The sequence below is a fragment of the Salmo salar genome, chromosome 13 (assembly GCF_965601325.2).
Source record: "Salmo salar chromosome 13, fSalSal1, whole genome shotgun sequence".
NCBI classification, from domain to species: Eukaryota; Metazoa; Chordata; class Actinopteri; order Salmoniformes; family Salmonidae; genus Salmo; species Salmo salar.
Window position 1 is genome coordinate 104,443,728 of NC_138303.1, and position 12,028 is coordinate 104,455,755.

The 12,028-nt window shown below is 42.1% G+C and overlaps 1 protein-coding gene across 2 annotated transcripts in view; it reads left to right on the forward strand.

Moving 5' to 3' along the window:
- LOC106568438 (melanoma antigen recognized by T-cells 1) overlaps positions 1-12,028 on the forward strand; it is a 17,935-nt gene continuing 5,907 nt past the window's right edge. The window contains exons 1-4 of one of the 2 annotated variants that reach the window (XM_082960545.1): positions 1-128; positions 10,369-10,459; positions 10,650-10,746; positions 11,212-11,313. In XM_082960545.1, the coding sequence (XP_082816671.1) occupies positions 10,395-10,459; positions 10,650-10,746; positions 11,212-11,313 (264 nt within the window). In that variant the 5' untranslated portion in view covers positions 1-128; positions 10,369-10,394. Of the gene's footprint in view, positions 129-9,659; positions 9,841-10,368; positions 10,460-10,649; positions 10,747-11,211; positions 11,314-12,028 lie in introns of those variants that run through there. The other variant, XM_082960544.1, reaches the window with a different exon arrangement.

The following is a 12,028-nucleotide window of genomic DNA, read 5'->3' on the forward strand; positions in this document are numbered from 1 at the left end:
CACCAGCAACCGTCGCTTCTGGAACACCGGACAGATCACGAAGAGGGACAAACTTCTCTCACTACAAGCAGAGGGGAAAAGGCGAAGCGAGAGAGATAACTGATGCCAAAATCTGTCATCTCCAGCAGGTGGAGTTTTTTCGCTCACCTAACGTGTTTTGTATAGAGCTCAATGAGGGTCGAATTTGGTTAACAAAACATTTTATGACTTATTTCTTCGAATATAAGTTCCTAATGATTAGGTTGTTATGAGTGTACTGATATAAGTAGGACACGTTTACACCCCGGCTACTTTGAGAAAAACCACTGGGTGCGTTCGTAAATTGCCTCCAGAGTGCTCTGGGTCGTTCCTAAATTCAGAGAGTTGTAAAATTGTCTGTTGGTAAAGGAGTAGGGATGATCCGAGCGCTCTGACCACACAATGGCAGTCAAGCACCCAAACTAATTGGCTAAAATTGACTAGCTTGCAAGCTGCTGCTCAACACAAATGAGAAAATACCTCACTCTGACCATTTTACTAGGCCCAACAGAGCAGGTTAGGCTGTTTTCATCTAGAGTTTTAGTGACTGTAACTGTGCTGCTGGCAATCATTTAATTTTTACTGACGCCAATCATATTCAATGGGTGTTGCGTGTTCATAAATTCAACAGTTACTCTGTGCTTTGCCACACTCAGACAAGAGTGCTCTGAAATCGGAGTAGATAACTAGAGTGAATTTAAGAATGCACCTATCGGAGTTGTGCCTGGTCGTCACTAGTTACATCAGCCACAAATGTTATTGTAAACCTAACCTTAACCACACTGCTAATTTTGTACCTAATGCTAAACTTAAATTAAGACCAAAAACTAAATGTTTGTTTTCATGAATTTTTACCATATAGCCAATTTTGACTTTGTGGCTGATATAACTAACTAGTCGGTGTCTGTTGTTCACACGCGTGTCTGCCTTCTCATTGGCTAGAATGGCCGCAACAGATCGTGCCTCTTCCTCCTCCTCTCTATGGTCCAGAGCGTCCGTACATTTCTCTGGCTCTGGAGCCATCAAGTGAAGGCTCTCCTGAACCGCTCCGACTATGGTCTGGAGGCTAGGCAGGAAAGGTAACAATTCGGAAAGCATTCAGACCCATTTTTCTTACGTTACAGCCTTCTTCTAAAATGTATTAAATTACATTTTTTCCTCATCAATCTACTCCCAATACCCCATAATGACAAAGTGAAAACAGGTTTTTAGATTTTTTTTTCTCATTTATTAACAATAAAAAACAGAAATACCTTATTTACATAAGTATTCAGGAGCGGGGTGACGTGAGAGAACTTGGGAAGGTTGAACACCAGACGGGCTGCGGCGTTCTGGATGAGTTGTAGGGGTTTAATGGCACAGGCAGGGAGCCCCACCAACAGTGAGTTGCAGTAATCCAGACGGGAGATGACAAGTGCCTGGATTAGGACCTGCGGCGCTTCCTGTGTGAGGCAGGGTCGTACTCTGCGAATGTTGTGGAGCATGAACCTACAGGATCGGGTCACCACCTTGATGTTAGCGGAGAACAACAGGGTGTTGTCCAGGGTCACGCCAAGGCTCTTAGCACTCTGGGAGGAGGACATAATGGAGTTGTCAACCGTGATGGCGAGATCATGGAACGGGCAGTCCTTCCCCGGGAGGAAGAGCAGCTCCGTCTTGCCGAGGTTCAGCTTGAGGTGGGGATCCGTCATCCACACTGATATGTCTGCCAGACATGCAGAGATGCGATTTGCAACCTGGTTATCAGAAGGGGGAAAGGAGAAGATTAATTGTGTGTCGTCTGCGTAGCAATAATAAGAGAGACCATGTGAGGATATGACAGAGCCAAGTGACTTGGTGTATAGTGAGAATAGGAGAGGGCCTAGAACTGAGCCCTGGGGGACACCAGTGGTGAGAGCACGTGGTGCGGAGACGGATTCTCGCCACGCCACCTGGTAGGAGCGACCGTCAGGTAGGACGCAATCCAAGAGTGAGCCGCGCCGGAGATGCCCAACTCGGAGAGGGTGGAGAGGAGGATCTGATGGTTCACAGTATCAAAGGCAGCAGATAGGTCTAGAAGGATGAGAGCAGAGGAGAGAGAGTTAGCTTTAGCAGTGCGGAGAGCCTCCGTGACACAGAGAAGAGCAGTCTCAGTTGAATGACCAGTCTTGAAACCTGACTGATTTGGATCAAGAAGGTCATTCTGAGAGAGATAGCAAGAGAGCTGGCCAAGGACGTCACGCTCAAGAGTTTTGGAGAGAAAAGAAAGAAGGGATACTGGTCTGTAGTTGTTGACATCCGAGGGATCGAGTGTAGGTTTTTTAAGAAGGGGTGCAACTCTCGCTCTCTTGAAGACGGAAGGGACGTAGCCAGCGGTCAAGGATGAGTTGATGAGCGAGGTGAGGTAAGGGAGAAGGTCTCCGGAAATGGTCTGGAGAAGAGAGGAGGGGATAGGGTCAAGCGGGCAGGTTGTTGGGCGGCCGGCCATCACAAGTCGCAAGATTTCATCTGGAGAGAGAGTCGAGAAAGAGGTCAAAGCATAGGGTAGGGCAATGTGAGCAGGACCAGCGGTGTCGTTTGGCTTAACAAACGAGGATCGGATGTCGTCAACCGTAGAGAGGGAGGAGGGGGGGGGGGAGGATTCAGGAGGGAGGAGAAGGTGGCAAAGAGCTTCCTAGGGTTAGAGGCAGATGCTTGGAATTTAGAGTGGTACAAAGTGGCTTTAGCAGCAGAAACAGAGGAAGAAAATGTAGAGAGGAGGGAGTGAAAAGATGCCAGGTCCGCAGGGAGGCTAGTTTTCCTCCATTTCCGCTCGGCTGCCCGGAGCCCTGTTCTGTGAGCTCGCAATGAGTCGTCAAGCCACGGAGCAGGAGGGGAGGACCGAGCCGGCCAGGAGGATAGGGGACAGAGAAAATCAAAGGATGCAGAAAGGGAGGAGAGGAGGGTTGAGGAGGCAGAATCAGGAGATTGATGGAGAAGGATTGAGCAGAGGGAAGAGATGATAGGATGGAAGAGGAGAGAGTAGCAGGAGAGAGAGAGTGAAAGTTGCGACGGCGCAATACCATCTGAGTAAGGGCAAAGTGAGTAGTGTTGGAGGAGAGCGGGAGGGAAAAGGATACAAGGTAGTGGTCGGAGACTTGGAGGGGAGTTGCAGTGAGATTAGTAGAAGAACAGCATCTAGTAAAGATGAGGTCAAGCGTATTGCCTGCCTTGTGAGTAGGAGGGGACGGTGAGAGGGTGAGGTCAAAAGAGGAGAGGAGTGGAAAGAAGGAGGCAGAGAGAAATGAGTCAAAGGTAGACGTAGGGAGGTTAAAGTCACCCAAAACTGTGAGGGGTGAGCCATCCTCAGGAAAGGAACTTATCAAGGCGTCAAGCTCATTGATGAACTCTCCAAGGGAACCAGGAGGGCGATAAATGATAAGGATGTTAAGCTTGAATGGGCTCGTGACTGTGACAGCATGGAATTCAAAGGAGGAGATAGACAGATGGGTCAGGGGAGAAAGAGAGAATGTCCACTTGGGAGAGATGAGGATTCCAGTGCCACCACCCCGCTGACCAGATGCTCTCGGGGTATGCGAGAACACGTGGTCAGACGAGGAGAGAGCAGTAGGAGTAGCAGTGTTTTCTGTGGTAATCCATGTTTCCGTCAGCGCCAACAAGTCGAGGGACTGGAGGGTAGCATAGGCTGAGATGAACTCTGCCTTGTTGGCCGCAGACCGGCAGTTCCAGAGGCTGCCGGAGACCTGGAATTCCACGTGGGTCGTGCGCGCTGGGACCACCTGGTTAGAGTGGCAGCGGCCATGCGGTGTGAAGCGCATGTGTGGCCTGTGCAGAGAGGAAAGAACAGGGATAGACAGACACATAGTTGACAGGCTACAGGAGAGGCTACGCTAATGCAAAGGAGATTGGAATGAAAATTAACTAAACAACTGGGGAAGTGAGAGAGCAGGGCATCCCTCACTAACCATTCACTGAAACACTCAAATATAACTTTCCCAACTTCCACTTTAGAAATTATAATTGATTTAAACTACAGTGGTTCAATGTTTCCAGGAATAGGCTCAAACTTAGTTTATTCAGCTAGATAACTTGGTACAGTATTCTTCCGTGAAACCCACCCAGTGCACCGTGTCCTATGACGCCGTAGCTAACTAGCATGCTAGCATCCAATAACACACGGTTAGCACCAATACTTGGTTACAACAAACTACCAATGGATCATTCGTGTCCGTGGTAAATACCTCTGGTAAATACAATTGATTGGACATGATTTGGAAAGGCACACACCTGTTTATATAAGATCCCACAGTTGACGGTGCATGTCAGACCAAAAACCAAGCCATGAGGTCAAAGGAATTGTCCATAGAACGCCGAGACAGGAGAACGTTGAGGCACAGCTCTGGGGAAGGATACTAACACATTTCGGAAGCATTGAAGATCCCCAAAAACACAGTGGCCTCCATCATTCTGAAATAGAAGAAGTTTGGAACCACCAAGACTCATCCTAAAGTTGGCCGCCCACCCAAACTGAGCGATCGGGGTAGAAGGGCCTTGTTCAGGAAGGTGACCAAGAATCCGATGGTCACTCTAACAGAGCTCCAGAGCTTCCTCTGTGGAGATGGGAAAATCTTCCAGAAGGACAACCATCTCTGCAGCACTCCAATCAGGCCTTTATGGTGGAGTAGCCAGATGTAAGCTACTCCCTCAGTAAAAGGCACATGACAGCCCACTTAGAGTTTGCCAAAAGGCACCTAAAGCACTCTCAGACCAAGAGAAACAAGATTCTCTGGTCTGATGAATCCATGATTGAAATCTTTGGCCTGAATGCCAGAGCCCAGACATGTACCCGATCGAACATCTCTGGAGAGACCTGAAGATAGCTGTGCAGTGACGCTCCCCATCCAACCTGACAGAGCTTGCGGAGATCTGCAGAGAAGAATGGGAGAAACTCCCTAAATACAGGTGTGCCAATCTTGAAGCATTATACCCAAGAAGACTCGAGGCTGTAATCGCTGCCAAAGGTGCTTCAACAAAGCACTGAGTAAAGGGTGTGAATACTTATGTAAATGTGATATTTCAGTTTTAAATTTTTTTATATACTTGCCAATATTTCTAAAAAAAACTGTTTTTGCTTTGTCATTATAGGGTATTGTGTGTAGATTGATGAGGGTGAAAAAACGATTTAATACATTTTCAAATAAGGCTGTAACTTAACAAAATGTGAAAAAAGTCAATGGGTTTGAATAGTTTCTGAATGCACTGTATGCATCTGTGCTACGAGGAAATGGACAGTAGTAAAATGACAGTAGTTGCCTTGAAGTTGCATCAGTTCCCAGTCAATAATACATTCCTATAATCAGTTTTCTTGCCTTATCAATTCAACATCTACTACGTATCTTGATTATGTGGAGAATACTGTATGAAACACAATGATTTTGACGTATCATATTCTTTAATTCATACAATATGGCAATGTGCTGTTATATTGGGTTGAAATTAGCCCCAAAGGCCAGCAGATGGCGATATTGAGTCGTTTCATCTTACCGTCTAAAGTGAATGTATACAGCCGGCTATAGAGCACCACAGTGGATACCCATAAACCCTAGCGGTCAAACAGGGAAATGGTTCCAATCGTTTTTCCACCATTTATTTTTCCCATAGGGAATAAGAAACACTTAAAAAAGGGCGTTTGTGTAGGCTTACCCTGGCGTGATGTTTTGATAACCATGTAACCCTCTCTTGGACAAGGTGACATTTATCAATATATTCATCTGTATTTACTCTCAGATTCGAAAATGTAAATTAGTATCAATGTAGACATCATGCAAGACTACAGATCCCTGCAAGCTGCTGCAAGTCATCTCTAGCTGACACCTTTGCTAACAGGTATTGTGTCAATTTAGAACTTGCACAAGACAGTTCACAGAATTGTAGATGTATTTATTTTTTGGCAATTTATTCATTACATAATTTAGCTAACATTAGATAGTTAATCCAGAGATTCTTACCGATTCGGCAGTCTAGTCCAGATCACCATGGATGGCATTTGTAGTTCTTTATGATAGCCACATTAGCAGCTAATTAGCATTTCATATTGGGGGGTTAAATACAGGCGAATATATTGATAAATGTCACCTTGTCCTAGAGACATTTACACAGTTATCAAAACATCACGCCAGGGTAAGCCAACACAAAAAAAACATAACTTATTTTAGATTCTAAAATTCACTATGGGAAAAATGAATGATGGAAAAACGATTGGAACCATTTCCTTCTTTGACCGCTAGGTTTTATGGGTATTATGACTCATACTGTGGTACTCTATACACTCGTATCCACCGTGGACCGGTTCGTATAAAAAACATTGTCCGTTCAGACTGCAGAGGTGTCGATTTCCTCCTTAACTTGATTTAATAGTGACTACATTTTTTTTTAAATTCTCACCAATAAATTAAGAAGTCGAGTTAAGGAGGAATATTAAATTAAGGAGGAAATCGACAGCTTTGCTGCCTAAGTGGAGAATTAATGTTTTATGTGCGAATCGGTCCATGAGGGATATGTGTGTAAAGCCGGCTGCATACATTCCCTTCGGACGGTAAAATGAAACGACTCAGTATCGCCATCTGCCGGCCTTTGGGATAGGTTGAAATGTTTAAACTTTCCTACCTAATTTCTTCTTTTTTTATTAAACTTGTTGTGCTCATTGTAATGGTTTACTATTTAATTTCACAAATGCAGGAAACTACCAAAAGAAAGGAAACACCAATATAACGCGTCTTAATACTTAATAGTGTGTTGAGCCACCAGAACAACTTCAATGCTCCTTGGCATAGATTCTACAAGTGTCTGGAAAACTATCTGACACTATTCTTCCACGAGAAATTCCATAATTGAGTGTTTTGTTGGTGGTGGAAAACACCCGCTGCTCCAGAATCTCTCATACGTCTTCAATTGGGTTGAGATCTGATGACTGAGATACACACACACACACACACACACACACACACACACACACACACACACACACACACACACACACACACACACACACACACACACACACACACACACACACACACACACACACACACACACACACACACACACACACACACACACACCCTATGCTCCTTTGCGACCCATCTTTCAAAGTCATTGAGATCTCTTCTAGCCACGGTAGGCAAAATAAAGGTCAACTGGGCATTTCTATACATGACCCTAAACTTCTTTTAATTGCTTAATTAACTCAGGAACCACACCTGTGTGGAAGTACCTGTATTCACTATACTTTGTATCCCTCATTTAGTGTTTCCTTTATTTTGTCAGTTACCTGTAGTGCTCCAGTATGTGAACTGCCTGTGAAGCAGAAGGTCGTGAGTGATATTGTGCACCCTACAGACCATTTCTTGATACTGCATGATCATCTACAGTACTGTCCAAAACAGGCAACAAATGACAATTATATTATTACACTATCAAGAGCATCATACTGCATTTCCACCACAATATAATAAAACATGTTAGCTTATTCACAGGAATTGTCATCGATTAGAATGACAAAGCAACGAGGAGACAACACATGGAGAAGAAAACCTACTTTGTGTTAAATATGGATCTCTTTTTGTGCTCTCTCTTTTATTTATAAAGCATATTTTGGTAATAATCCAAATATAATTTCGTATGATTATGATATTGACCATTAAAATATAACATTCATTTCCAGAAATACAATATTATCATTGGGCTGACAGACACGTGGCTAATGTTCAAGATAGGATATCAGTTGTGTGTAATGAACGTTAGCCTATTACATTAAGTTATTGTTATGAACTGAAGTGAATGTACTCTAAACGAATTATATGAAATATTAGCATCCTTTATATTAGCCTACTTGAATAGGTGTTTATCAAGTTTCTGTTATTTAATGAGGTCTCCCGAGTCACAGTCAGACAGAAAGAATTAGCAGACAAAGCTTCACGAGTCCATTATAGTTAGATGTATTCTGGCCGTTATACTTAGATGTATTCTGGCCATAACAGTTACATGTATTCTGGCCATAACAGTTAGATGTATTCTGGCCATAACAGTTAGATGTATTCTGGCCGTTATACTTAGATGTATTCTGGCCATAACAGTTAGATGTATTCTGGCCATAATAGTTAGATGTATTCTGGCCATTATAGTTAGATGTATTCTGGCCATAATAGTTAGATGTATTCTGGCCATTATAGTTAGATGTATTCTGTCCATTATAGTTAGATGTATTCTGGCCATAACAGTTAGATGTATTCTGGCCATTATAGTTAGATGTATTCTGGCCATAACAGTTAGATGTATTCTGGCCATTATAGTTAGATGTATTCTGTCCATTATAGTTAGATGTATTCTGGCCATAACAGTTAGATGTATTCTGGCCATTATAGTTAGATGTATTCTGGCCATAACAGTTACATGTATTCTGGCCATTATAGTTAGATGTATTCTGGCCATAATAGTTAGATGTATTCTGGCCATAACAGTTAGATGTATTCTGTCCATTATAGTTAGATGTATTCTGGCCATTATAGTTAGATGTATTCTGGCCATAACAGTTAGATGTATTCTGGCCATAACAGTTAGATGTTTTCTGGCCATTATAGTTAGATGTATTCTGGCCATTATAGTTAGATGTATTCTGGCCATAACAGTTAGATGTATTCTGGCCATAACAGTTAGATGTATTCTGGCCATTATAGTTAGATGTATTCTGGCCATAACAGTTAGATGTATTCTGGCCATTATAGTTAGATGTATTCTGGCCATAACAGTTAGATGTATTCTGGCCATTATAGTTAGATGTATTCTGGCCATAATAGTTAGATGTATTCTGGCCATAACAGTTAGATGTATTCTGGCCATAACAGTTAGATGTATTCTGGCCATTATAGTTAGATGTATTCTGGGCATTATAGTTAGATGTATTCTGGCCATTATAGTTAGATGTATTCTGGCCATAACAGATGTATTCTGGCCATAACAGTTAGATGTATTCTGGCCATAACAGTTAGATGTATTCTGGCCATAATAGTTAGATGTATTCTGGCCATAATAGTTAGATGTATTCTGGCCATAACAGTTAGATGTATTCTGGCCATAACAGTTAGATGTATTCTGGCCATTATAGTTAGATGTATTCTGGGCATTATAGTTAGATGTATTCTGGCCATAACAGTTAGATGTATTCTGGCCATAACAGTTAGATGTATTCTGGCCATTATAGTTAGATGTATTCTGGCCATAATAGTTAGATGTATTCTGGCCATAACAGTTAGATGTATTCTGGCCATAACAGTTAGATGTATTCTGGCCACTATAGTTAGATGTATTCTGGCCATTATAGTTAGATGTATTCTGGCCATTATAGTTAGATGTATTCTGGCCATTATAGTTAGATGTATTCTGGCCATAATAGTTAGATGTGTTCTGGCCATAATAGTTAGATTTATTCTGGCCATTATAGTTAGATGTATTCTGGCCATTATAGTTAGATGTATTCTGGCCATAATAGTTAGATGTGTTCTGGCCATAATAGTTAGATGTATTCTGGCTCTAGGGCTGGGAAGGTTAGTAGTTAGAATTGTGTTCTGCAGAGGTTTCACGCTAATTAGTCCAGTTCAATGGCTTTAAGCATGAGCGGTTGAACCCGTGACGGTCATGAGAATTCCTTTCCTCCCCTCACAGTTCTAACCCTTTCTCAAGTCAGAGATTTAAGTAAAGAAAAGTGAGACTGAGAACTTTTGGAAAAAGTGTTGGGAAGCAATTTAGAAGGACCGGACCCTTTCACAATCTAACTATCCACTTTAGGTAAGACTATGCTTGTGTTTTATTTTTTTAAAACGCAGACCAAACACTGACAGCCTTGATGCACAGGCCATTCAGTTATTCTATTCAACTATATATATATATATATATATATATATATATATATATATATATATATATATATATATATATATAAAATGACATTTTCTAAATGATCAATTGTCTCTGGATTTACAGAGCCTATGGCCTATATTATGCTTGATGGACTAAGATATTGATCCCGTTTCAAATCAATATAGTTGTATTAATTGCATTGCTACAAAGAAATAACACTACAGTGTATATATACATACAGTATATGCATAGGCCTACAGAAGTCACATAAATGATCTCGTCTGATGTGTTAAAAATTGCTTTGAAATGGAGTGTGAAATACATGTGCACATTTCAGGGACAAATGCTGAATCTACCAGTCTCATACTTGACCAATGGTTCACAGTATGTAATTGATGTTGCTATTAACATGTAATAACCATATCCTACAGTTTATAACCCAACGGTATTCCTCAGGTGTAGTCACTGGATGGTTCAAAGAGATGCCTCACGGTGACTTCAATGTTTATTTTGCAAGCAGAGGAGGACCCCATGTCAGGACCGAAGAGTTAGTGCATTATTATATTTTTACGATGACAATATCAGACTGTTGACTCTATTTATGGGCAGGCCTGATAGAAATTCAGAACTTTATTAGATTTTTTATAGCTTTTGTTATGCTGCATCTCAATCTTAATTTATAATTTGGTGAAGAAAGTATTATTCATTTAGTGTTTTCTTTTCTTTGTGTGCCACAGGGCAGCAGGCATAGCTCTGTTGGTCTTCATACTTGCAGCCCTTCTCATCCTCGGATGCTGGTATTTTAGGAGGAGATGCGGGTACAAAATGATTAGGGTAAGATTAGTCCAGCACTTGCATGGTCAAGGGTGCATATTTCAATAGTCTTAATAAATGGCTTCCTCTCTACTTTCCTTAATCTGTGGTGATCTGAAGAGAATAGGCTTAGGCTTTCACCCGGACAGTTATTTCCGATGATTATATGTCTATGATTCTCCTCAGTTAAGATAAAGGAGGATACAAAGAGGGATAGCTGCATTAATGCACATCAACTTGGCAATGGGTTTAGGGGAGCTCCCACCACACTGGTTCCTTTAGAACAGATCTGAAAACTCAGAAGAAGAAAAGTGTATGTATGGGTTACTTTCCCAGTGAACACAAGATGTTGAAAATACTTCTTTTTAACGTCTTTTCAACCAAAAAGACAATGTTTTCATGTGTTTTGCTCATAGGTTTTCGACAGGGCTTATACCTCCTGTTCCCCTGTTGTTTTCTTTTCCTCTCGTGTTATTCTCCCCACAGAGCCCGAGATCAGGGTCCCTGCCAGGATTCAGTGGAGGACAGTTCAACGAGGGAGGAGCCACAGCAGAAAACAAGATGGGCCTCAGTGACCTCCGACCTTTGGTAAAACACCGGATGTACTGGGGGGGAAGCAATGGTGGTCAGGGCCAGTATTAATAAAGCATCTCAGAGTAGGACTGCTGCTCTAGGATCAGTTTTTGCCTAGTAGATCATACTGAATAAGATTACATGGAGAGACGGGCCCTGATCCTAGATCAGCACTCATCTAAGGCGCTTTATGAAAATGGGCCCAGAGCTCTCTTTTTTCAGAGTATTTGATAAGTTTTATTGAATGAAGGTGTTTTTTGTGAGGTTTAAATCTCTATAGAAACTTAGAGAAGTGTGGAGAGAATTTGTTTATGCCAAAGTAGTGGTGGAACCGATCCCATGATGCAGACATGGGCAGTTATGCGCTGGAAGGCAATGGTGTGACCAACCCCAGGCCACGATCGTTCTCTTGTCATAGGATACTGCATTCCTCTGACTATACAGACAACAACACAAGCATGAAGGAAGGACCTATTGTTCAACTCTCCATTACTCTTCTGAGAATGAAAGGGCAATAAAGCCAAAGGTCATGTGAGCTGCCTGATGCAATATGACTGGTGGCGGTTCAGTCTGAGATTGTCACCAGACCAGTCAGGAGGAGATTATGATCTGGAATTCATAGGGGTGTTAGGAAGGGGAGGTTTGGATCAGAGTGGTGGGGGATGGGTGATGTGTGTGATATTCTACTGGAAAAGGTTAGCCTTTCTTTGTTCAGAGGAAAACATTTTGA